Here is a 27,211-nt window from a genome sequence, read left to right on the forward strand (position 1 = left end):
CTAATCCTTCCTTTATGCCTAAAGTGGTTTCTAGTGTGGCCTTAAATCAAACTATTCATTTGCCTACTTTTTATGCAAACCCCCAAAATAAAGGGAGAAAATTTTGCATACTTTGGATATTCACAGGCAGTTGCGTTATTATTTGAGCAGAACCAAGGAGTTCAGACAGTCTCAGCAGTTGTTTGTTTCTTTTGCTTTGGGTTCAGGGTAAACCTGTTTCAAAACAAACTATTTCTAAATGGATTGGGTTTTGTATTTCTTTCTGTTATTCCCATCATGGTAAGGAGATTCCTGCGGGAATCAGGCCTCATTCCACTAGGGCTACTGCTACTTCTATGGCCTTTCTAAGGGGGGTAGCTACAAAGACATTTTGGAGGCAGCTACTTGGAGTTCAGTGCATACCTTTTCTAAACATTACCACCTTCCTCTTTATTCTAAGTCTAGGGCTGGATTTGCCACTGCAATTTTACAGGGCATTTTAGCGGCCCCTAATGCTTTATGATTTTTACCATCCTCCCTTTCCCGTTGCTTTGGGATTCTACCCATAAGTAAGGACTGCAGCAATGTGAGATGAAGAACATAGTACAGTTTGTACCTACCATAAATGTAGATGTTCAAGATCCACATTGCTGCAGTCCAATTTACCCTCCCTCCTTCCCCACTGTAGTTTGACATGGTGCTATGCTTTAGGTGATGGTTGTTGTTGGGCATGTTTTTGGGAGGTATTCTGTTTTTGGCTGTGGCCTTTCTGGTTTGGCCTTCTGACATCTGGGGCAAGAAAAGACTGAGGATATGACGTCGGTCATGCGCCTTTATACCCTGACGCTCTGATGTCAGATCTAGGTGCCCATGACCGACGTCAGCCTAATACTTTGGTATTCGGGCCGACCGAGGACAGCGGACTACCCATAAGTAAGGACTGCAGCAATGTGGATCTTCGAACATCTACATTTATGGTAGGTACAAAACTGTACTTTTCTGTCTGTCCATTTGAATTCTTTGTTAAATGAATAAAAAATTAGCTTGTCTATAATGTACAGTTTTCTTAAATCTTAGAAAAGTGGTAATATTGTGTAAATAATTAATAAACTCATTCAAGTCATTCAGTGTTCCTTCCCACAGAAGAGAAATGTGTACAAAACGTTTATAGAATACGACACCTTTCGTCGTCCAATGTACATTATGATCCAATATAAATTCTTCTTCCCAACAATTCATAACTATGTTGGCATTGGTATTTGCTATGGGGGTGCCCATAGCAACCCCCAAAGATTGTCTATAATATTTATCCTGAAATAAGAATACATTGTTTTCTAATACAAAGTTAAGCAGATGACAAATTAAATCAGTATCCAGATGTCTGGAAATTAAGTGTTTTGAACTAGTTTTCTTTGCCATGTCTATGCCTAGATTGTTTGGTATACATGTAAAGAGAGAGTCTACATGTAATGTCACTAAATGAGAAGTCAATGCTGAGTTAGTTTCTGTCCAATCAAAAAGTAATTCTGTAAATTCTGTACTGTCCTTTACAACAGAACAGCTTTAAGTTCAGACTCCAAATATTTAGAGAGAGCCTCAGTTGCCAATCTCCGTGCTGATACAATGGGACGTAATGGTGGATTAGTTAAACTTTTATATATTTTCACAATCCCATAAATTATGGGAATAACAGGTGTAATAGCAAGAAAATAATTATATAACTTTTCATCAGTAGATCCACGGTGCAACAAATCACATAAACTATTACTTTTAGTTAAATCAAGTATAGAATTCTTACTGATATTTTCATAATCAGCTGTATTAAGCATTTTAAACATTGATGCAATATACCAATCAGTGTTCATAATTACTTTGTACTCTTATTCCTGACAACATAGGAATAGCATGATGGGTAATTTATTCAAGAAAAAGCTGAACTACCTGGTAATGAAGTGTTTGTAATGGGCAAACATAAAATATTTATTGCGGATATGGGGGCAGTTGTGGCCCCCACTTATGCAAATCTTTTTATGACCAGATGGTAAGATTATTTTGTGTATCAGTAAGCCTTTATACAGTACATCACAGGCTACTGGCAATATGTTGATGAATTGTTTATTTTGTGTTCAGGGAGGCTGGCTTAATTATTTAAACAAAAACAACCTAACTTTTACAGTTTACAACACACTATTCAAAGTAAGTGGGGCAGCTTTGTACACAGGAAGCGTGGGTACAAGGATGTACTAAAAGCAAGCCAATGGGGAAGCCGTGTGTTCACTACATCCAAAGAGCCTAAAACTGAGAATAGTTAGAAGCCAGATGATCAGGCTGTCGAGGCTGACCTGTGAAGAAACAGATGGTGAACAAAAGATGAGACCATTTAAAAAAAGAAAAAAGGTTGCACAGAGTGGTTACTGTGAAGAAAGGGAAATTCAAACCCATATTACTGAGTGAAGCTGGAAGGTGGTGAAAACAGTTGGTGAGCAGTTACTGATGGTCCTAAGACAAGTCTTGTGTTGGTGATGCACTTTAGTGTGAACAGTTTGCGATTAGAAGTATTTTAAGAAGCAGTTGGGAGACTCTGAAAAGTAATCATTTGTGGGTGAGAACCTTTACTTTTAGAACCCCAAGGTTGACAACTTAAAAAGATAATTAGAAATGAATGAACCCAATGGGAAAGAAAGGATCGCACAGAAAAGGAGGGGAACGTATGCCTGTGGTTTATGTGGCACTTGCAAATTCATTGCTAACAGCTCATTTTATTGTGATGAGAAAACAGGTAAATCATGGCACTAAAGAAGTTTCCAGTCGTGGAAATAAGTTTATGCTGCTCTATGCATCTCCTGTAATGCTTTTTTTGTTGACAAAATGGGCTGGAAACTTCAGCAAGGAGTACAAAATCATGTATATACTATGGCCAACGCAGTGGTACAGAGATAGCGTTGTCACCTCACAGCAAGAGGTTTTCCGGTGCGATTCTTGGCTGGAGTGCCTTCTGTGCGGAGTTTGCATGTCCTCCCTGCGTTCATGTGGGTATTCTCCAGGTACTCTGGTTTCCTCCCACGTTACAAAGACCTACATCTGGAGCGTTTCTCCACAGGTCTCCTCTGAAAATTGGCTTCGTTCCAGTTCAGACTTTCCTGTTAAACAATTGTTAAATAAGTAAAAGATAAGGATAGTTATCATTGCATTATGCAAACATATTCCACATTATGTACAAATTTTAAGAAATGTGTGTTTTATGTTATGGAGAGTGTGAGTGGTTATGTTGTGGAGATTTCTAAACTAAGTGGGGATGTTGATTTACTGCTTGACAGGAGGAAACTTTTCTGGCAACGTGAGCTGGCATGGCTTGAATTAATAAATTAGTACGAAGCCAGAACTGAAAGCAGTATTCTCATTCTGTGTTGTAAAATTTTCCACAGGTATATTTTTAATGCATTAACCTACAGGAAGTGGAGTTCTTGTGAGCTGGAATGAATGTTGATTGGTGTAAAGTGAATATGTGGTTTGCAACAAACTTTATTTAAACTTGCTTGTGTTTTAAAATGTTCTGATAAAGTCCATTAGGAGTGAAGGGGCAAAAACAATAGCTAATAAACCATATTTTTTTGGTATTACCTACTGGAGTGGAGTGTTTGGTTATTTTGTATTAAGATATACCAACACTAGAATCATTCAAGACCAGTATTACAATATGCTATTTTGTTCATTTAACAATAGTGTACTGTCATTAAAATTAAACATAAAAGGGTGCAAAATTGGTTGATTAAAAACTTTCTTTTGCCCCAAAACTGCCTTTCTGGTAGCCTTGACCTTGGCTAGACAAATGAGTTATAGACCCTTGTGCAAGAAGCCTGTTTTGGCCTTCCTTAAGGACAGGGTCAGTTTACATAGTAACCTGAAATTCATGCCTGAAATAATAACAGAATGTTCCCTAAATGAGGTAATATGTCTACTTGTTTTATATTCATTCCAATAAAATAGAAGTAGGAGTGTTGGATTCCCTTGATGTGCATGGGTAGCTTTTATTTTGTCAGTGGCGCAACAGGTAGCATGATGTGCCTTTGGTGCAGAAAGCTGTGGGTTCTATTCCCACACCAGGTTATTGGATTGCTGACACTGCAGCACAGCATAAGAGGGGGTTGCTGTACTTGTGAGTGACTTTCTTTGGATGAGATGTTAAACTGAGGTTCCAGATGCTTGAGTTGGTGGTAGCTCAGGTAGATGTAAAAGATCTCCTGTCAGCTATCAAAAAGTGTAGAGTAAGTTCCTTGCTGCTCTAGGCAGATTCCCCTGGTAGTATAAATACCATCTCTGGTTTCCTCTGAAAAGAGGCCACTAACCTAGTGGGAGTAACCCAGTCAACACAGGATAAACAAGTAAAAAATAAATAAAAAATTGCCTGGATAAACCCAAAACAGACTGGCATTTTTATTGCCTTTGCAAAATGAAAAGAAAGGAAACCTGCAATCACAGACGGTCTCTAAACGGATTGCGTATCATCCTGCCTTTTCTCTTATCCTGCGTATCATCCTGCCTTTTCTCTTATCCTGCTTATCTTGCCTTTTCTCTTATCCTGCTTATCATCCTGCCTTTTCTCTTATCCTGCTTATCATCCTGCCTTTTCTCTTATCCTGCTTATCATCCTGCCTTTTCTCTTATCCTGCGCATCATCCTGCCTTTTCTCTTATCCTGCGTATCATCCTGCCTTTTCTCTTATCCTGCTTATCATCCTGCCTTTTCTCTTATCCTGCTTATCATCCTGCCTTTTCTCTTATCCTGCGTATCATCCTGCCTTTTCTCTTATCCTGCTTATCATCCTGCCTTTTCTCTTATCCTGCTTATCATCCTGCCTTTTCTCTTATCCTGCTTATCATCCTGCCTTTTCTCTGCACTGTTGAGACAAATCTGTTTCACTTGGAGCCCACACTGTTAGAACTATAGTTACCACCATAGCTTCCCTAAAAGGGCTTCCATCTAGGCAGTTGTCGAGGCAGCAACTTTGTCCTTTATTTCTGTTCATTCGACAAGCATTACAACTTGGTAAACATGTCCAGGGCAGGATTTGCTACAGCCATCCTGCAGGGGCTAGTGTCTCTGGTCCCTGCCACAGTCCACTGACTCTACCTGGACTAGCTCTGGAAGTCATCCTGAGGGTTATTGCTGCAAGAGCAAACGAGGATAAAAATGCAAAGTTGTTTTAGGAACATATCGTGATTGTACATGTTTGAATAGATTCCCTGTTGGATTGCAGGTGTTTGAATAGATTCCCTGTTGGATTGTATATGTTTGAATAGATTCCCTGTTGGATTGCAGGTGTTTGAATAGATTCCCTGTTGGATTGCAGGTGTTTGAATAGATTCCCTGTTGGATTGTATGTGTTTTAATAGATTCCCTGTTGGATTGCAGGTGTTTGAATATTTTCCCTGTTGGATTGCAGGTGTTTGAATATTTTCCCTGTTGGATTGTATGTGTTTGAATAGATTCCCTGTTGAACTACAGGTGTTTGAATAGATTCCCTGTTGGATTATATGTGTTTGAATAGATTCCCTGTTGGACTGCAGGTGTTTGAATAGATTCCCTGTTGGATTGCAGGTGTTTGAATAGATTCCCTATTGGAGTACTAGTTACTTTCCACCATCCTCCTGGCTCTTCACCTAATACCTAGACTTGGGAGGTGGACAATTTACAGTCTGGAGCAAGAATGACCTGCAGATGGTGTTGGCTGAGTACTTTATATACCACATGTCCTGATGTCAGAAGGGGAAGGGGTCCAGTGGGCCATGGGGGAAGGTGAGAGCTCTGATACTTGGGCCATCCTTGGGCTCCTGCAGGCATATAATCTTACACTTTGTACTGCAGCAGTGAAGCTGGAACATCTGCAACTGTGGTAAATTTGTAACACAACTGTCATTTACCACAGCTGTCATCTGCAACTGTGGTACATTTGTAACACCACTGTCATCTGCAACTGTGGTACATTTGTAACAGTCATCTGCAGCTGTGCAACATTTGCAACACAACTGTCATCTGCAGCTGTGCAACATTTGCAACACAACTGTCATCTGCAGCTGTGCAACATTTGCAACACAACTGTCATCTGCAGCTGTGCAACATTTGCAACACAACTGTCATCTGCAGCTGTGCAACATTTGCAACACAACTGTCATCTGCAGCTGTGCAACATTTGCAACACAACTGCCATCTGTAGCTGCGCCACATTTGCAACACAACTGTCATCTGCAGCTGCGCTACATTTGTAAATTTTGTAACACAGCTGTCATCTGCAGCTGCGCTACATTTTGTAACAGCTGTCATCTGCAGTTGCGCTACATTTTGTAACACAGCTGTCATCTGCAGCTGAGCTACATTTTGTAACAGCGGTCATCTGCAGCTGCGCTACATTTTGTAACACAGCTGTCATCTGCAGCTGCGCTACATTTTGTAACACAGCTGTCATCTGCAGCTGCGCTACATTTTGTAACACAGCTGTCATCTGCAGCTGTGCTACATTTTGTAACACAGCTGTCATCTGCAGCTGCGCTACATTTTGTAACACAGCTGTACTTTCCTGTACTTAGTGTTTTACAATCCGGTAGGAGCCATAAGCTTCAGTTAGATTTAGTCTGTATGAGTTTTAGGCAGCAGGGAGAGCAGAGTCTTTAACATCAGTAAATACACTTGGGAAGAAAAGTGAAGACTATTAAATATGTAATAAAATGCTTCATATTTTATGATGGAGTAAAGCAGGTGATGCTGTTAGTTAAGGAGCAGAGATCACAGGCAATGCAGCAGTGAGATTATAATAAAGATGCCGATATAAAGATTGTAAGACGAGATTAGGAGTGAGATTATAATAAAGATGCAGATATAAAGATTATAAACCAAGAGATTGAGTGAGATTATAATAAAGATGCCGATATATGGATTATAAGACCGGAGATTAGGAGTGAGATTATAATAAAGATGCCGATATAAAGATTATAAAGCAAGAGATTAGGAGTGCGATTATAATAAAGATGCCGATATAAAGATGATAAAGCAAGAGATTAGGAGTGAGATTATAATAAAGATGCCGATATAAAGATTATAAAGCAAGAGATTAGGAGTGAGATTATAATAAAAATGCCGATATATGGATTCTAAGACAGGAGATTAGGAGTGAGATTATAATAAAGATGCTGATATATGGATTCTAAGACAGGAGATTAGGAGTGAGATTATAATAAAGATGCTGATATATGGATTATAAGACAGGAGATTAGGTGTTAGTGCTTGTCATGAGTACTGAAATGCTGGCTAGCTGGCACGGGCCTTTTGAGAAGATACAAAGGAATAATCAGTGAACTTCAGAGTTGGGTATCCAGGAAAGACGGTGACACAGCAAATCTGGTTATTAATGTATTAAAGTAACAAAGAAGAACATTGTGCAAGGAGCTGACCATCTGCAGTTAATGCAGGTGTAATCTGAGAATCTCTTCCTGAATGCAGTTAAAGGGATCCTTATCATGACTGTCAAAAAGCGGGATGCAAGAGTATATTCCTTAGGAAGTAAAGGTGTGTTCAGTGAGTAGAGAAGCCTGGCAGTGCTTGTTCCTAAGCCTTATGGAAGTATTAGATTCTGTCATGAATTCAGAAAACAGAGATGCAGGTCAAACAATGATAGCTTTCTGAAGCACGGAACTGATGAGTGGGCAACTGTCTGTCTTTTTCTATATTCTTTAACAACCGTAGAATTAATAAAGTAGTTATTAATTGATTAATAAACTAGTTGGTAGTTACAGTTAATACCTCTAATAAAGAATAAAAAACCCAGCCTTTTCAACCTTTATAAATCCCTCTGATAGTTTGTTTCAGTACGTCCAATGCATGGAATACCAAAGCCTCACTTGTAGGTATAAAGGCAACGCTGTCCCAAGACATTCATAGTACTGAATGTTCTGTATGCTGTACCAGCAGAACATTAACCTATGAGAAAGGTAGATACTCTGTCATAGGAAGTGTGTATGTAGCAGTAAAGTGGGCCTTCTTTTCCTTCAAGTTCTATTTACTGGGTAAGTATTTCAAATTGGCTACTGTCCATGCCCTTCTGCAGTAACTAGGTATGCAGAATGGATTGCAGTACCAAACTATGCCAGTGAGAGCTATCCTGCAACACTTCCAGTTCACACTAACCCACAGGCCTGGTCTAGCATATTGGAAATTCTTATTGGAGGTCCAAGTCCTATAGCCTGTCATTGTGAGCAGAGAACCAATGGGATAGGCAACTGGTCGCTCGCAGACTAGTGGCTTATTCATCCATGGCTACTGGGCTTTATGGTGGGCACAGACGTGGGCAGATATCAATACATAGATCCCTCCCACCAGTAGCATGGACCCCCGATTATAGCTTGAAGTAGTCTGGATCCTCAGCCCACTTATAACTGCCAGATACCATTAACCATTTTTAGTGACACTAGTCATTGTGTCCAAATCAACTAGAAAAGACTGACCTGGCTAAGAAAGCAGTCACAGGAACAAAGAACGAGACCATCAGACACACACTGTCATCTTCTGGAAAGTGACGTGGCAGATGGCACAGAGAAACTCTGTATCAGATTCAAGGCAAAGACACAAAGATAAAGAAGTTAGTCAGACACCATTCATAAGGGATGCCTGCAACTACCTACTCACCAGTCCACAGGACATCACAGGCAGATGGAAGGAGTACGTCCAGCAGCTTCTGAATGAAGAAAGCCCCCCAGACTCTGTGCTGCTGCAGTCCGAGCCTAAAATGACAGAGGAACAAGAGCCCACCTTTAAAGGAAATAAGAACAGCACTAAGGAAAATGAAGTTGGGGCAAGCAGCAGGCTCGGATGGGGTCACAGCAGATATAGTTATGTTGGATGAGTTCCAGAAGAAATGGCTGCAGGGGCTATTCATGACAGTATGGAGAGAGAGGCGTATCCCAGATGACTGGAGAATAAGCATACCTTTGCCAGTGTACAAGGACAAAGGGGACATCCATAACTGTGGGTAGTACAGGAGTATCAAACTCATGTCACACCGCATGAAGCTTGTGTGCAGGGTGATCGATAAACAGATATATGTAGAGTAGTAGCAAGTAAGATGGGAGATGAGCAGTTCAGATTTGCATCAGGATGCAGCACAACTGACCTGATGTTTGCAGTGAGACACATAGTTGAGAAGAAACAAGAGATGAGGAAAAAATACAGCTGGGCATTCCTAGACTTTGAGGACGTATATGACAAGGTCCCAAGAAAGCTGATTTACGCAGTACTGTGGTGGTGCAGAGTCCCAGCCACGTTTTTATATATATATATATATATATATATATATATATATATATATATATAAGATCACTCATGACATAGGCAGTCCTACATTTATATAAATGAAAACAAAACCATATTAACATATTTTAGTTGCAAACATTATATCACTTATAATCTATCCGATCATTGTCCATCAAACATTACATAACTCATTGAAATCCTGCTGCCTTTAAAAATTCATTCCTCCAAAACATTATTCTGCATACATTATTCCCATAATTCCCATTTTTTTCTGTCTAATTTGCTCTAGCCTTTTTCTAAAGATCCCATTTCCAGTTGTTTTATCTTTACTATATTCCCTACTTCTAGTACAGTTGGTTTAGACTTTGATTTACATTTTCTAGAAACTGCTTTTTTGGCAGCCACCATAGTTAGACTCAGCAAGGCCTTACTATGTCTAGACAATTCCAATTAAGTATCATAGCTCAAAAAATTGATTTCCTTGGTTATACCAGTTTGCTCACTCAATACTTCTGATACAGTTGTCTGCAGGGAATTTTTAAATTCTGCCAACTCATTACACTCACAAAAAATATGTTCCCAATTACCTCTTTTTCCCCCCATCACACCTCCAACATTTGCAATCTACCTGAGGAAAACTTCTTTGGGGGTCTACTTGGGGTGTAAACATACCTATGTAAAAGAGTCCCAGAAACATTGGTAGAATTAGTGCAGGCTGTGTACAAGGACCCAGTGACTCAAATATGAACAATGTTGGATATCACAGAGGGGTTCCCATTGGGAACGTGTGTACATCAGGGATCATCTCTGAGCCCACTGCTGTTCATAATGGTGATGGATTAATACATTAGTGAACAGGCTGAGGAGGTAGATCAGCAAAAGTGCTGTATACAGATGATGTGACATTACAGGCGGACTCTGAGCAAAAACTTAAGGATAGGGGAATGGAATGCAAAACTTGAAGGCACATGGGATGAAACTGAGGACAGATAACACATTTGTAATGCCAGCAAATGGGGACATCAGAAGTAATTGAAAATTGAGATAGAAGTGAAAACAGTCTAACATGAAACACGCTAACAGCTTCAAATATCTGTGAGGGTTGTTTGAAGAGAAGGGAAGTCTGAGGAGGTCAAAGCTAGAGTCGGAGGGCTGCAGCCAGCTGACAGTGTCAAGAGTATTGGCATGACAGAAGACTGTCAAAGAAGCTGAAATGTAAGGTGCATAATACCGTAGTGTGACCAGTACTGCTGTATGGTACAAAGCCCTGGGCAGTAAAGGCAGAGCAGATGAGGAAGCTCGAGGCGATGGAGATGAAATGCCTGAGATGTGTGGTAGGATGCACACTGTGGGACATAATAGGAAATGAGGACATAAGAGAAGAAGCCAGAGCAGCTCCAGTTGTAGAGAAGGTAAAAGATTTCAGTGATTTGGGTGCATGTGCAGAAAAGCAGAAGACAATCTGGTGATTTATGACAGGCAGGAGTAAGGCAAGTGAAAACGAGGTAATCCAGCAGAAGGATGGCTGGATCGTGAGAGAGAAGACCTGTGACTGTCAGGCATGACTCAAAGGTAGGAGAGTGGCATTGAACTGAGAGTGATCGGCAACATTTGACATGACAGCTTTGGTACTTTCCCATTAAACCCCTACCACTTCGCGCTGCTGTAAATAAAGGAATGAGCTACTGTTAAGAGCACAAGTACTTGTTTCCCACCAAGTACATCATCAAACTGGGAGGCATGATGATTTGCGTTAAACCCCTATCACTACGGAGACAAATGCCCCCAAAATAGGGACAATTTTAAAGTGTTGCTGTTACAAACATAGAAAGTTAATAGAAGAGCAAGTTTTGCATTAACAATGATTTTCTGAAAGGTATGAAATCTGAAACTGTACCACTTCGCGATGCTGTGGTTTGCCGTTATTTCAGTAGTGGATTTTACTTAGACCGTTCACTTGTAAGAAGAAACATAGTCTACATGGGTGAATTTTTCCATTAAACCCCTACTACTACCAGTCCGCGCTGCTGATTGGGCACGGCTGCATGGCACCGGTGGCTGTAGAGGAGGTGACATTATGGTTCCGCTTGGTAAGTAAGAGTAAAACAGTTTATAATCTGAAGGGGGGATTACACAGAGAGTATTCCTGTACAGGTTTTCATCTTTAGTCGGTGTACTTGCATTCTTTTTTAAAAGAAAGGTAGCACCCGTGTCGTATACCATTTGGGGAAATAGATATTGTATTAGAAACAATGCTTGCCGACTCAGTTACTTAAGGCTGGCCCCCATCTCTTGATACCAGGCAATCTATTGTCGAGTGATCCTTCTGTCCAGCCTGCAGGAGAGAGTTGAATAATCAGCCATCGAATTGCCGTTCCATATATGACAGCTTTATGAACTGGCTGTAGTCAGTGAGTAGAGTAAAATAAGTGGCAAAGCACTTGGCTTACTGTGGCGATCGGTGTTGTCATGTAGGCATAGGTCATACCCCTCAAGCTTTTAGAGCAGGAAATGTGAACAAAGCCATGCATAATAGGGAGACAAATACCCCCAAAATAGGGACAATTTTAAAATGTTGCTGTTACAAACTAGAGAAACTTGATAGAACAGCAGGTTTTGCATTAACAATGATTTTCTGAAAGGTATGAAATCTGAAACCAAAACTGTTGTCATTTTTCCTAACTTCAGTCCTCCATGATTTGTCATAAATCCAAATTTTTATGAGAAACTTGACAAAAATATGAGATAACAATTTGGACATTCTTCGAAAATCTAGATAGTTAAGAGGTATGGAGTTATTTGGGACCACGCAGCTGCCTGTTGAATGAGAATGACATCGGCTGAGTAGGAAGGAGGATATGCTCAGTCTTAAAAGTAGAGGAGAATGCCTTGTTCTGTTTTGTTTTGTAATCGATGTTGATATATCCACCTACGTACACTATTTCCTCTTAAAAGTGAACGGTCTAAGTAAAATCTGCTACTGAAATACCACCAAAACAAAGCAGTGCGAAGTGGTAGGGGTTTAACGGAAAAGTACCACATCTTTACCCCATGAAGAAGATTGGGGGGTTGATGATGATAATTGAGATTGTGTTTTAAAGAAAAGATGCAATGTTGTTCTGCTATCGCTAGGTGAAAATACCACAATTAACTAATGAATTTCATTTAGAAGAATTCAATCTGGATCCATGAATGGGACTTTTAAGAGCTTTAGGTAGTAAAAGAAATGTATTTTTGTCAGCTGTATGGAAATAGTCTTCTCTGAAAGTGTTGGTCACAAGTATGAGACGGACAAGGAGAGAGAAAAAGAGATCAGCAAGGTGTTCTTCCAAGCTGGAAAAATTAGCAAGTGGCCTATTAAGTGTATTTAAGATGTTATGAGCTGAGAGACTGTGAAAAGGTGAGTCACATCGTTACAGAAGACTGTGTAATACAATTAATCATAAACCTGAGGAAACCAAGATGAAATCTGGAGAAATGGCATACAGATGTGCAAAGTCAGCCCCCAAAAGGTTTCTGGGGGGTTGCATTATAATTTGTAGAGGAAGTCCACATTTAAAATTTCCTTTCTGGTGCAGTTTTGCAATGCGAACATAGACATTCCTAAGTTGGGAGCGTGTATAGCATTGGGAATATAGACATCCCTAAGTTGGGAGCGTGTGTAGCAGTTGGAACTATATATTTTTATGCATAAGCTTATTTCACTTTATAGCATGTTTGATTTTTTTTTTTTAATTGTTTATATTTGTATAATTTTGTATTAATCAGTTAATGTTCATAGTGGTATAAAATATTTAAGCAGTAACCCACGCCTGGGTGTGAGTAATGCTGGATTTACCCACGGTTGGTGTGGTTTGGTCACGAGGGCGAAGCCCGAGTGACCAAACAAAGACAACCATGAGTAAATCCAGCATTACCCAGACACAGAAGTGAGTTATTGCTATTATACAATGACATTATTTAAGGGAAAAAAAATTACTTTTCTTAAATAATGTCCTTGTGTAATGGTGCCGTGCTGTCCTTCCACCTCTGGCTATCTCCTCCTGCCCTATCTGATGTACTGTGCATGCGTTTGGAACTTGCGTTCCCACGCATAGCCAGTACATCAGCGCTCGGGAAAGTAAGCAACAGAGAAAAGATGATCTCCTTTGCTACGCTTTTTTTTTTCTTTTGAAAAAAAAACCCCTTAAAATTAAAGAATATATCAACAGAAAAAAGTCCGCCGACCAGACCTTTTTCCACTGTATATTTTCAACGGACACGCTGGTTGGGCTGGCCAATCAGCATGCTCGTTTTACGATGTTAATGGCCAGTCATTGCATAATTTTATATACATTTGCTTATATGATCCTGGGTTGTGGCTGAAAAGACTTAACTGACCAGCCTGCCTTGAGGTTTTGTGACGTATAGACAGCAGAAGATATGGGGAGCAGTAACTGGTTGTTGTACTGACCTGGACGTACGGCATAAGTTATGATTTGCTGAGTTATTTATTTTACATTTGTTGACCGGGCTAGTCTAACTGGATACATGTCCATTTTCAGTAGAGGCCCGGGGAGAAAAGCTCCAAGCAGAAGCAATGACAAAACAAACAAAGAAATACAGTATAAAGCAATATTAAAGTGAGTAATGGTACATTTTTTACATAAGGGTGAGGTCAAATTATACAGAGTCCTTTAGTAAATATAAGCTAAGAAAAAAATACAAAGAGCAAAAATTTGAGCGAGAGCAATGAACAATAATGAATGAGATTTAAAAATAACATTTGTTTTTTTCTGGGTTCAATAATAGAAGTCGCTTGAGTTCTAAAAAGGAAGACCTTTTACAGGTAGGCAACATAGAAAAGAGGAGTAGAGAACTGAAGAGAGAGAGCAAGAAAGAGCTATCAGGGTTGGAACAGGGGCAAAGCCAGTCAGTTTTTAGATATTCTTTAAGATGCTTCTTATAAAGAAGAGAGGAAGAAAGGTTGGAAAGTTCACTAGGGAGATGGTTCCAACTTTTCCCTATGGTGTTGGTAAAAAGTGAGTCCCCAGCTTTGTTGTTGGATTTAATGGAAGAGACTAGGAGTATATTTGCTGAGCGTAGTGTTGTAAGATTTTTGTAGGGGGTGATTAGGTTGGTGAGGATTGGGGTGTTATTAGGGTAGTAAAGGATCTTTTGGGTCATAACAAGTTGTCGAAAAAGTAGTTTGTTCTCCAGTTCTAACCATCCCAGCTGTTTGAGGTTATGACAGTGATGAGTTCTAAATGGGGAGCCAGTGGCAAATCTGGCTATGTTATTATAACTGCTGGAAAGTTTGGAGAGGTTGGTTTTAGATAAATTGGTGTATATAGCTGAGGCATAGAACAGGGTGGAGATAAGGTGGGTCTGAGCAATAGTGATTTTGGCGACAGGGGTGAGGAAGGCTTTGATTCTGTAGAGGGTGCCTAGTTTTTTGTTGACAGACTTAATAGTGGAATTAATATGGTCGTCCTAGCTAAGGTTGTTGTCAGTTGTTACCCCCAGTAGACTGGTAGTAGTATCAGGGGACATTTTGGTTCCATTGTTAGAAGTTACTGTGAAGTGCAATTGAGGTGACTTATGAGTAGGAGCAAAGAGCAATAGTTTTGTTTTCTTGGGGTTGAGAAGAAGACCGTGTTTCATGAACCAGTGTTCAACACTATTAAATACTGTTTGAGTTAGGGACTGGAGAGAGGTTATGGACTTGGCTGAACAAATTAAGGTAGAGTCATCAGCATATTGTATGCAGGTGGCTTGGGGTATGCTGGTATGTAGATCATAAATGTACAAAGAGAATAGAAGGGGTCCTACGATAGAGCCTTGTGGTACTCCAGTGTTCACAGGGAGGGATGAAGAAAGATTATTTTCCCAAAGTACTGCTTGTTATCTATTACCTAGATAGGATTTAAACCATTGTAAAGTTTGAGGATGAAGTGATTGAGGTTTTAGAATGTCAATAAGTATGTGATGGTTCACCATATCAAAGGCTTTTGAGAGGTCAATGAATAATGCTGAGGAAAGTGTTGTTTCGATTTTTGGTAATGGTGTCAGAGAAGGATAGCAGGACAGTTGTGCTATGGTAAGGCCTAAAACCATGCTGGCAGTTGGCAAGTAAATTATTTTGGAGCAGGTGATCGAGCAGTTGTCTGTGTATACATTTTTCCATTATTTTAGCTAATGGAGAGAGTAAGGCGATAGGCTGAAAGTTGGAGAGTTCTGAAGATGGGCCACCTTTATGTAAGGGGATTATGTGGGAAACCTTCCATAATGAAGGGAGTTTTCTTTCTAAAATTGTTCTATTTATAATGATGGATATGGGATAGGCAATGGCTTTAGCTGCAATTTGCAGGTATTCAGCTGGAAGACAGTCAGCAGAAGGGATACATGGCTTAAGTTTTTGAAGGAGTTTGCAAATGAGGGATGCAGGTACAGGTTGTAGAAGAAAGGTTGATGATGGAGTATTAGTGGTATTTAGTGGGGGAGTGGTTGTGGATGGTAAAGTATTAGCTAGGGATAGAATGGCATCAGTAAAATAGTTATTAAAAGCATCAGGAATTTGGTTAGAGTTATTTTGGTTGAATCCTGAAGGGGTAGGAGTTTGAGTGCCCAGGTTGAAGAAGCTTGTTAATGCCAGACTAGAATTTTTGTGGATGTTGATGGTGGGTTTGTTGTAGGTGGAGGTAATAGTCTTTTTGTCTTTGAGAATGTCTTTCTTGGTGACATTTCTTAACTGCTTAAAGTAGAGGTGGTCTGTTGGGTTTCTGGAGGTTCTCCATTTGGCCCAAATGGCCCAAATTTTATTTCTGAGGAGGATCTTTTGTCTAGTTTACTTTGTGAGCCAGGGGGCAGTTTTAGTCCTTATTCGGGACGAGTGATAGGGGGCATGGTAGTCAAGGGTTTGAAGAAATCTGGTATTAAAGTAGGTTACTGCTTCATCAAGTTCAAGATGAAACAATGGTGACCAGTTGCATGCTTTAAGTTCATTTTGGAAACTGTCAGGGTTAAAGAATTTCTTGGAACGGGAGGTTTTAAAAATATTGGTATTGGGGATGTAATTTTTTTGTTTGATATAGGTTAACATGTGGTCACTGATATCATCTAGAAGAGTACCTGGTTTATAAGAGTCAAGGTGACTGTTTAGAAGGATCCAGTCAAGGATGGTTTCTTTACTGTTTGGTTTGTGGATTCTAGTAGGTGTGGTTATTATTTGTGTGAATCCATAAAGATTTATGTGATTGGTAGGATTGGTGGAATTACAGGTAGCCCAGACTATATTAAAGTCACCTAACACAATGGTTTCTTGGGGTAGGTGGATAGAGAGGTAACCAAGTATTTTTTCAAGAGTATAGATGTTATTTCCTGGGGGGGAGATAGGTGCAAATTAGATAGATAGATTTGGAGTTATTTATTTGTAGTTTTGCAGTAAGGGTTTCAGAATTTGTTTCTGAGGGTAGGGGCAATTTGAAGGGTGAAAGTTGGAGTTCAGATTTATACAAAATGGCTACCCCTCCACCCTTTTTTGTTATCCAGTCACATCTCAGGATGTTGTATTCAGGAGGGGTGATCTCATGGTCCAGAGTTGAGGGCTTTAGCCATGTCTCTGAAATGCAGAGAATATCAAATGAGTGCACATCTAAGAGTGCATGTAGGTGGGTGATTTTATTATTAATGCTACGGATGTTGAGGTGAGCTATCAGGAGGGAGTTGGATGATCTATTTAGGGTGGAGATAGCTGGAGTAGTTAGGTCGGGTGGGTTATTGGTAATATCAGTGTTGGGGCCAGGGTTACGATGAATATCACTATCTAGTAGTGGGTGAGGCTGTGGATATTGAACAAGTTTAAGGATTTTGTAGTTGTAGTTTGGGTTTTTTTATAAGGAAGTAAGTAATATGGGTAGATCTATGGTCCTTTGGAAGTACATAGATGGAGGTAGAGGTTATGTTACTATGGTTGAGGGAATTAATGAGAGAAACAGGTAAAGTTTCTTGGTAGGGGTGGCGATGTCCAGGAAGGGAAAAGTGTTCAAGGGAGGTTAGTGTGTATGGTATTGCAAGAGAAGCAAGAGTTGTAATTAAGAGTAGCAGGTTAGTATGATAATACTTAAGTGTTTGGTCCATTTGGTTGTGTAGGTGAGGTGTTGGAGTTTGTTGAGTGAAGGAGAGAAATAGAATAAGGGAAAGGAGGGAGAAGGAGAAATGTGCAGTATGAGGAAGAGAAGGTTAATGGTAGAAGAGTACAGTTAAATGAAATACATGTGGTTTAAGAGGGAAAAACTGAAAATATTAGTAATGGAGGGTGTTCTGTGAAGAGGTTAGGGAGTGGGCTTGAAAAGAGGTAATAAACTAATTAGTGTGATATAGAGGTTGGGGGTGGGATTCTTAGGTGGAAGTAGGTAGTGATAGGAAGATCATGGGTGGGGGTGTGGCTACAGAAGTATATGGCTAGGAACACTGGGGGTGGGTGGGAAATGGGAGTAGGGTAGGGGAGCGGAGTGAGCCCGCAGGGTGAACGGAGCGGGAAGAACAGGTCAGTGTTTTAAAGTCAGTGGGCTGCTAACTACTGTGAGCAGTAGGTGGGAAGAGTAGGTATGGGGGGAGGAAGAACAGGGAAGGTAAAGGATACAGAGGTACAGTAATAGTTAAAAAAAAGTAGTTAATTATGAGGAAAACAAGGGTGGCCAAGAGAAGGTTCAATGTCTAGTTTAGAGTGCTCAGGGCTAAACTGAGACTAGGGTTAAGAATGGGAGAAAGATGGAAGTATTAGAAGATGACCTGGTTTAGAGCGCCATCTAGTGGGCAAAGTGAGAAATTACAGTAGGGGGTGAGAGAGCAGAGATAAGAGGTAACAGGGTTTGCAAGGGCTCCTAAAAGTAGCTAGGTGCAGGGCACCTCACAGGGAGTGAAGAACAAGATATCAAGTAGCAGGAGACAGTCCAAGGAGAGGGAAAATATAAGAAGTAAGGGTTGGGGAGGAGAGTATGGCTGCTGTGTGGCTTGGGCTTTGCTAGGTCGTATAGTTACATAAATATAGCAGGAATATACAAGTGTACAGTGTTACCACTAAGAAAGAATAGCACGTACTTTCTTGCCTCCTAGTGAACAGGGTTCCTAAGCAGGATGGCAAGTTCTTTGCTATGGAGGTGTAGGAAGATTTGTTTGCTGGTGGTCCTTTCACCGGGTAGGTAGATACTTAACAGTTCTACTGTAAGATAGGAGATTCAAACCTAGAGTGGTGGGGACAAACAGATATAGAAGGGATTAGAAAATAAAAATGCAGTTCTTTGAATAGTAAAATAGGGTAGTGAACCCAGTATTTCAGTGCATACAGTTGGTTATGGATAATCACACTATAAGGTACTGACCAATAGCAAAGTGTACAACTATATAAAATTCTATCGAACAGTAGAACAGAAATATCATAGGTGAGAACAAATGTGAAACAGTTGCTAAGCAGTTTGTCTAAAATGCATCAAACAACCTTGTAACAGCAGTTTTACACCGGTCTATAAAGAGTGCTTTAGAGACCTTATAGCAGAAGAGATACAGCAGTCTTAACTAGTATGCTTAACAAAACAGTACACGTTAGTTTAACATGTTGATGCCATGTTCTGTGTGGTACATCCCGTGGTGACTCCGTAGTGCAGGAGAATGTCGGGTGGGGGTGACGAGCATGTGTTTCAGCATAGGGTATCAGTAGCATATGAACACTATGCAGCCCCCCCCCCCCAAACAGCTACGGAAACAGAAGGTGACAGACACTGCAGGAAACCTAGATAGATATGGAAGAGATGAAAGGGAGTGCAGGTAACCTAGAATAGATATGGAAGAGATGAAAGGAGTGCAGGTAACCTAGAATAGATATGGAAGAGATGAAAGGGAGTGCAGGTAACCTAGAATAGATATGGAAGAGATGAAAGGGAGTGCAGGTAACCTAGAATAGATATGGAAGAGATGAAAGGGAGTGCAGGTAACCTAGAATAGATATGGAAGAGATGAAAGGGAGTGCAGGTAACCTAGATAGATATGGAAGAGATGAAAGGGAGTGCAGGTAACCTAGATAGATATGGAAGAGATGAAAGGGAGTGCAGGTAACCTAGAATAGATATGGAAGAGATGAAAGGGAGTGCAGGTAACCTAGAATAGATATGGAAGAGATGAAAGGGAGTGCAGGTAACCTAGAATAGATATGGAAGAGATGAAAGGGAGTGCAGGTAACCTAGAATAGATATGGAAGAGATGAAAGGGAGTGCAGGTAGGGAACAGAAGTTTTAGGTAGAACTGATTAGTTAATGTAGTAAGACATGCATGACGTTAATACAGGTAAAATAACCCTGTTTGGGGAAGGGGATAGGATTAGGAGAAGGTGAAAACATGGGCAAACATTTAATTTAATGTGATTAAGGATGGTGCCTTTCCAAAGGTATCAGAACATAAAAGTAGTTTAGTCTGTGAAACTGGAAATGCTATATTAATAAAAACTAAATGTTCTCATGCACAGCATTTAGCAGTTGTAACAGACCTTGGAAACAGTATTGAATATTTTGATGTTAAAATGTTTACCATTTTTTTTTTCATAACAAGATTGAAGGACCTCACCAACTGGTTAGAGGGAGGAATGGCTCAGTGATGCTCTGTTTATTATAAACTGGCAGTCTGGGAAAATTTCTGGTCAACTGCTTACGAAAGTCCTTTTCAGACACCAGCATAATTTCCATTTGTACATGTTTTGGTGTTGCTTTGGAAAATGTTTTCTTAAGAAATTAGCAACGTCTTGAGGTTTCATATAGAATAGTGGCCCTTGGATTTAAATGAAAGGTGGGACTATTCTCTCAGTTTGTAAACTGGTGAGATTGGAAGGGGAAGTCGAGGTTAAAGATTTCAGGTACTTGAAGGCTGGAAATAAACTACTGATGGTTATGACTGGAAATGTGATTTACAAATGTCTAACTTGTTTTGGAAATGAAGAACAAGAGCATGTGGAAATGATTTGTGTAGAAGGCAGGAGGAACTGTAAGCTGTCTGGGTATGGTATGAGTGTGTGAAAACCACATTTTTTTGGAGGACGGAGTAATGAGAAAAGTGGATTTTTTTTTTCCCAAGTGATACTTGCTGCAAGGTTCTGGAAAGGTTGGAGAGGGTGTGTAGGCCGAGCAGTTAAAGTTCGGATGTAGGACAGTACAGCAGTAAAGGGCGTACGTAGTTCGTGGTTACAAGGGACCTTTCAAGCATGTAGGTGCCAGACCAGAGTCAATGCCTTCTGTCTTGGGCATCAGTTTTGTACATACAGTAATCGCAGTTAAGTTTGTAATATGTGGTAATGATTTTTCTCTGTAAGGGACACTTTTCATTAAATCATATTTATTGTTTAGTTTTTTGTTTTCTCATTTCTAATTATTGTGTAATGATTTTTTTCCCTTTCTGTTCAGGGGATACCAGAGTAAAGAATTCTGAAGATCTTTCTGCTGAAACCATGTCCAAGTAAGATTATTTATTGTTCTTTTCCTAGCTTTCTGGTCAGGAAATTTGTTTGAGCTGATATGGGGGGACATCTCATCATTGTCTTTCTGTAAAATAAACAAACAGTCTGATCTGATGTCAATTTTCATTCATTCCTCAACAGTTGTGTTTGAATCCGACCCTCTGGTTACAGCTTATGGATACTGGAAACTTTCGAGCTTCTCCCATGCCTGTAGTGCTGTAGTACCCTACCGTACTTCAGATCTCATTTGCCACCTTTGTGTATGAATGCGGTCTCAATTCCCTCTCAAGCTGTAGTGTGGTATTTGTGAGTAAAATAAGACGTAAATATTTTCTTATTATTTCTATCTAGATTTTTTTTTTTTTTATACATATTCAACCCTTATCCTTTTACACTTATCAGTGTATTCTTAGTCTACCATTGTTGGTAAATTCTTTCTGGCTTATACCTTGGTGGTAATCTCTTTAATTCCTAGTATTGGTAACCCTTTTGTGTGTGTGTGTGTGTGTGTGTGTGTGTGTGTGTGTGTGTGTGTGTGTGTGTGTGTGTGTGTATATATATATATATATATGTATATATATATATATATATATATATATATATGTATGTATGTATCAAAAATCTCTCTTGCATTTCTATTTTTATTGTATTTAAATGTTACGCTTCAACATGGCTGAAAAACCTTTGGGTTTTAAGAAATGTAAAGACTGCTGGCACAAAATAACCCTATCTGATGCACATGATCCATGTGCGTGTTGCTTGGGCCCAGCTTAATTAAAAGAATCATGCGACATTTGTAAGGTCTTTAATCCACAGGCCTTAGTGGATCACAAAAATAAACTGATTCTTAAAGGTTTATTGCCGATTTTCTTTTTATAAAGTTGGACAAGGAGGAGTCCAGAAAGCGTACATCAGACCCAATCATAGGTTCATAGGTGTTTATTAGGCTAACGACCATAAGGACCTTTTTAATCCCAGCCATGCATCCCAAGTCTCTGGCAAGTTCTGATACCCTTGGTAAGTGTAAGGAGGAAACATTTATAAGCAGCAGCCTAGGAAATGAACCATTGATAGGTTGCCTGTGTCCATTAGAAACATAGGTGCCAAATTAGGGACGAATTTCCGGTTTCCCATCCATTTGTCCAAGTTGCACTTGAATTGGGTTAGGGAGGAACTCTGCTTCACATTGATGGGGAGTCTGTTCCATAGACTGGGTAGTCTCTGTGATATATACTTGTCTCTCCAGCAAGTCCCATTTGTATCACAGGCAAGGTTTAAGTCTTTGGAATGGGTAATTCTGGTGCTGTTTGTTTTGTGGATATGCAGGAGGTCCATCAGAGTGGAGTCTGACAATGCCCTGTATGCCAGGCATAGATCTCCCCCTCAGAAGCCTGTAGAAGACTGAGTACAGGCATAGGGCCTTGAGGTGATCTGCATAGGACATTTTGCTTACACCCTATATTCTTTTAGTGAGGAACTTCTGTGATCTCCTCTTTGCAAGGTGGCTTAAGGGGTTGGATCTGAGTTCATCAGATCCGAAGACTAAATCCTCAGGTCAGACAGTGTGATAATGGATCCTCATCTTCTGATCGGACACACTTTTAGCCAAAGAAGCTCCCTAGGACCCGTTATGCATCATCTCTAGACCCTGTTCCTTCTTGGTGACCCTTCACCCTTCTTAGAGAGATGCCATCATTCTAGGACCCCTTCACTGGCCTCTCTTCTTTTTTCTTGGAGTCTGACAGAAGCAGATGTGGATAGAATGATTAAGTTTTTCTTGGCACAAATTCAGATGGGAGTTTTCCTGCCTCCTACCCTGTTGGGTCTGGAGACCTTCAGTAGTACTACTCCACCCTGGTTTGGCTTTTTCTATGATCTGACCGTATGTTTCGGAGCTCCTTGATCTGAGACTCCTGGAATCTGTCGAAGTCAGTCTGGGTGGACTGGGTTTGAGATCATCGGAGCCAGGTGACTCTCAGAGCCATAACGCCATTGCTGGGTGTGAGGTGTTGGGAGTTGACTCAGTTGTTGGTGCAGTCTTTGCCCATCGGAACCTCTGCTTTGGGCAGCTCTCCTCTGATCTCTGCCTCAGATGGGATGCCTTCGAGTCAGAGGGAGCTGATGGTCCGGAAGCATGTCTTCTTTGCACAGTCTACCTCCTCCCCAGAACATTTTGCCTTTGATGTAGTGGAGAAGCTTTCTCTACCTCTAGAGGAAGAATGATCCCCTGCCCCAGATCCATCTTCCCAATCTCATATGTCTTTGCCTTGCACCTCAACACTCTACTGCTCCTTGGCAGGGACTGCCAGCCTAAAGTCTCCAGACTACCCAGCAGGGTATACTTATATTTTCTTGTACCTTTCTGGAACATCCCACTAAAGAAGTCCATTGGAAGACAAAGTGCGAGAGGCGATCCTTGGACTCTCCTTAAGAGTCGGTCATGGAAGATGCTAGTTTTGATGAGGGGAAAGGGTCTCCAAAATCACCACCTGATGATGTCTCTTTTAGAGCTATCCTGGAGATCCTACAGCAAAGGGATGAGTGGTCTGCCAGTAACCCTTCCAAGGAGGAATCCGTATTCTTGGAAGCCTATGCTTCTGACCCTGCTCAGTGACGTCACCTGCTGGATGAGCTCATTGATTTGATCTCTAGGCGGGCGTGGAAGGAACCCGAGGCTGTTGAGCCAATTCCCAAAAGATCATACAGGATCCTGGCATCACTGAAAGGAAGAGAACTGTGGAGGAAAGGAGTATCAGTAGATGCCATGGTCGTAGCTGCGTCCACAAAGAAGGAACTCTCAGGACCGAGTTCTGTCCATCCTGCTAACCAGAAGTCCTGGGCTTTTGACAGATTTGGGAAACGTGTATATACTTCATCAACCTTTGCATTCAGATCCCTGAATTATTTGGCACACTTCCCCTGACGTCAGAGGGACTTGATTAAAGAATTTTCCAAATCCCTCTCTGGGACCATTACTTCTGGGGCAGAGAGTTTTATTGCCTCACAGTTTGCTGCCCCACAGTCCATCTGAAATTCATCCATAGAACTTGTTTCATATGTATCCTGAAGGTACCTCAAGGGCAGCAGTTTCAGGCATTTCCATTAAGAGACCTCCATAAATGCGCCTATGTAATTTTGCGGAATCTTACAAGTCCTCCTTTGTCAAGCCTCTATTTGACGGAAGTATTTTGTTTGGCCCCTAGGTTAAAGATACTTTTTCCAGGTGTGAGCAGGATGGTAAGACTGTGTCTACAGTGGGTGTACATTTTTTGACTGCTCAAAGAACTTTCTGTAGGAGTGAACGAGGTGGCTGAAAAATGTGGTTCTAGAAATCCCACGGTCCTTTCCATGATTGATGTGGCGATAGTTCCCCAGAGGGGGTGAATTCTAACAGAAGATGCTGCCAGTGTGACAGAGGAAGCCCGCAAAATCAAGGATCTAGGGATTCTTTCTCTGAAGGATTCTATCAGCACTCCAGAAAGGAGGCTCGATTTGTCTACCTCTGGAGTCAGTCAGGGGTCATCCCTGCACCAGAGAGCCTGGCTAGACATTACAAAAGATTCTTGGGTGCAGAGGATTATTTCCGGAGATTGTATAATACCCTTTTCCACCCACCCCCTTAACATTAACAAAACTCTCAATGTTCCTCTCAGTCAGAGGAAAGCGGCAACTCTAAAAGTAAAAAAGCTGCTAGAAAGAGTCATCCAAGAGGCCCCCCCGACCAAAGTCATCCAAGAGGCCCCCCCCGACCACAAAAGTCCAAAACTTGTTTAAAATTCTGTAGTGCCTTCAGTATAGAAGTTCCGGATGGTCATGGTTCAGTTAATTTTGCCCTTCCTGCACAAGGACAACTGGATGTGCTCAGTAGATCTTCAGGATGCGCACTATCACATAAAAATGAACAGATAATCCAGGAGATACTTGCGCTTCTGGTTGGAAGCCAGTCAATACCAATTCATATGTTTGCCCTTTGGCCTCACCACAGCCCCCAGGGAGTTCACCAAAGCATCTATATTACCTGATCCAATGTTTAGGTTACTGAATACCATATAGACCCTATCTGGTAATATTGAGAAATTAAAACAGTTTAATGGCTGATTTAACGAGGGAATGAATTCCTAACTAAATATACCAACTCCGAGAATGCTCTACAGTGGAGAAAGGAGCAAAATCCACATAACAGTCAAGGGAATTCTTTTCCTGCATTAAATTTGCTGTTCGTGGTTTTTTGCTTTTGCTGTTACCAGATTGACGTTTAGGTATTTGCTAACCTAAACATTCGATCAAGTAATAAGAACCCTTCACCAAATGCATGGCAGTAACAGCAGCTCATTTGAGACTGCAGGAGTTCTAGGTGTTTCAGTACTTGGACGACTGGCTCATAACTGCTCCCACCTGGCATCTTCTTATAAACTCCCACCTGGCATCTTCTTCTAAATGCATGAGATTGTGTACTTCTAACCTTTCATCTAGGAATTACCATCAATCACAGCACATCTTAGCTAGAACCATCTCCAATATTAGAGTCCATAGGGGCCTTGTTCAATACGATATCTGTGACAGCCTCCTTCCCTTACTAAGGGAACAGACTATTTGACTTCAAGTCAAAAAGAATTAAAAATTCTGCCCTATCTGCTCGAAGAATGTACAAGCCTTGGGTTCAATCTCTGTAATTCTGGTTCTATTAGTAAGGTACTATATGAGAATTGACTATATGAGAATTCTTCAATGGACCCTAGCGACTCAGTGGTCCATTTTGCAACTATGTCCACCCAGATCAGGCTAACTCAGGCATGCAAAAAAGAACCTCTCTTGGTGGATTCACTCTGATCAGATGTTAACAAGTCCCATGCCTTCATTCTTCCTCAGCCCAAAGCCATACTGAACACAGACTCCTCTCAAATTAGGTGGTTGGGACACTTCCTGGAAGAGACTGTCCTAGGCAGCTGGCCCCCCGAACAGGCTGGTACGCATGTCAGTGTCTTGGGAATGAGAGCAGTAATCCTAGCATTGCAGGCTTTTCAGGACCCTCTCTCTTGCGATTCAGACGGATGATCTGTCAGTAGTATGGTACATCAACAAACAAGGAGGAACTCGATCTTACCCCTTGTATCGAGAAGCTCTCAGGGTATGGCAATGGGTGATCTCATCCAACTGATTTCTGCTAGCATTGCACATTTCCAGGGAAATCCATCATGATAACGAACAAGTTCAGCAGGTTCATTTCCTTGCCTCACAGTTGGTCTTTCAACATGAAAGTAGCAGAAGAGATATTCCACCAATGGGGCCAACATTGCTGTGACCTCTCTGCATCCCCCCTCAACAGGTGCAGCAGTTTTTTTTTTTTTTTGCCTTGACTCCCCTCACCAGGGGACTCGCTGAGATGCTGTCCTCCACGATTGGCCCCCAGTATCTTCTGTGCTTATCCCCAACTTATCTAATCCCCAAGGTTCTCCAGAAAGCATCTCGATTGAAGAGCACAGTCATCCTCATTGTACCTTATTGGCATTGTCAGATTTGGTTCCCCTTTCTTTGGCCTCCTGTAGTTCATCCACCATGGATTCTGGATCCAGTTCCAGACCTCCTGTCTCATCCAACCGGTATGATTCACCTGGACATTTCAGACCTAAAGTTGACTGCATGGTATCTGCACTTCCATAAATAGCCAGAAAACCAAGGCTCTCCTCCCCTGTACTTTGCATTCTTTCTCTTCCCATAAAGCTTCCACTAGGAATAGAAGGCAAATGGAAAAGATTTGCCTTTTTTCACAAGATACATTGATCCTGTGTCAGCACCCGTACCTAAAGTTCTGGAGTTTTTGGCTGCGATTTTTAATGAAGGGGCTAGCTCCTCAACTGTTGAAGTTCAACTAGCTGCCATTTCTGATTTCCACATAAGAGTAAATGATTCTGCCTTAGCTTTTTCAGAACTTTGTAAGGCCTTTGAGGGGAACGTTAGACCCCCTTTAAAGATCCAACTGTGCCATGGGATTTGAATTTAGTTTCACAAGCTTTAACTCTGTCTCCATTTTACCATCGGCAAAGTGCGAACTAAAATGTTTAACCTGGAAAACTATCACTATCATTTTTACTAGATAATAACCTCTGCTAGAAGAGGCTCTGAACTTCAAGCCCCATCTTCTAAGCCCCCTTATTTAATTTTCCATAAAGATAAGGTAGTGTTACAAACCAACCCATCCTTTCTTTCTAAGGTGGTGTCAAAATCCAACATTAATCCATCTATTAATCTTCCAGTTTTCTTTCCAAATTTCATGGGCAAAGGAGAATACATGTTAAATTTGTTGGATGTTCACAGACAGTTACATTTCTATTTGCACAGAACAAAGATTTTCAGAAAAACAGAGCAATTTGTTTCTTTTGCAGAATCAATATTTGGCAAGCCAGTTACCAGTTGCCAAAGTAACTTTAGCCAAATGGTTAACTGATTGCATTT

At 40.8% G+C, this 27,211-nt stretch overlaps 1 protein-coding gene across 1 annotated transcript in view; it reads left to right on the forward strand.

The window, feature by feature from the left end:
* Nucleotides 1-27,211, forward strand: part of PPME1 (protein phosphatase methylesterase 1) — a 973,601-nt gene that overhangs the window by 289,607 nt on the left and 656,783 nt on the right. The window contains exon 5 of the mRNA XM_044073394.1: nucleotides 20,706-20,757. Within this exon, the coding sequence (XP_043929329.1) occupies nucleotides 20,706-20,757 (52 nt within the window). The remainder of the gene's footprint in view (nucleotides 1-20,705; nucleotides 20,758-27,211) is intronic.

This window comes from Protopterus annectens, chromosome 5.part1, assembly GCF_019279795.1.
Source record: "Protopterus annectens isolate FY-2018-M chromosome 5.part1, PAN1.0, whole genome shotgun sequence".
Classification (NCBI taxonomy): domain Eukaryota; kingdom Metazoa; phylum Chordata; order Ceratodontiformes; family Protopteridae; genus Protopterus; species Protopterus annectens.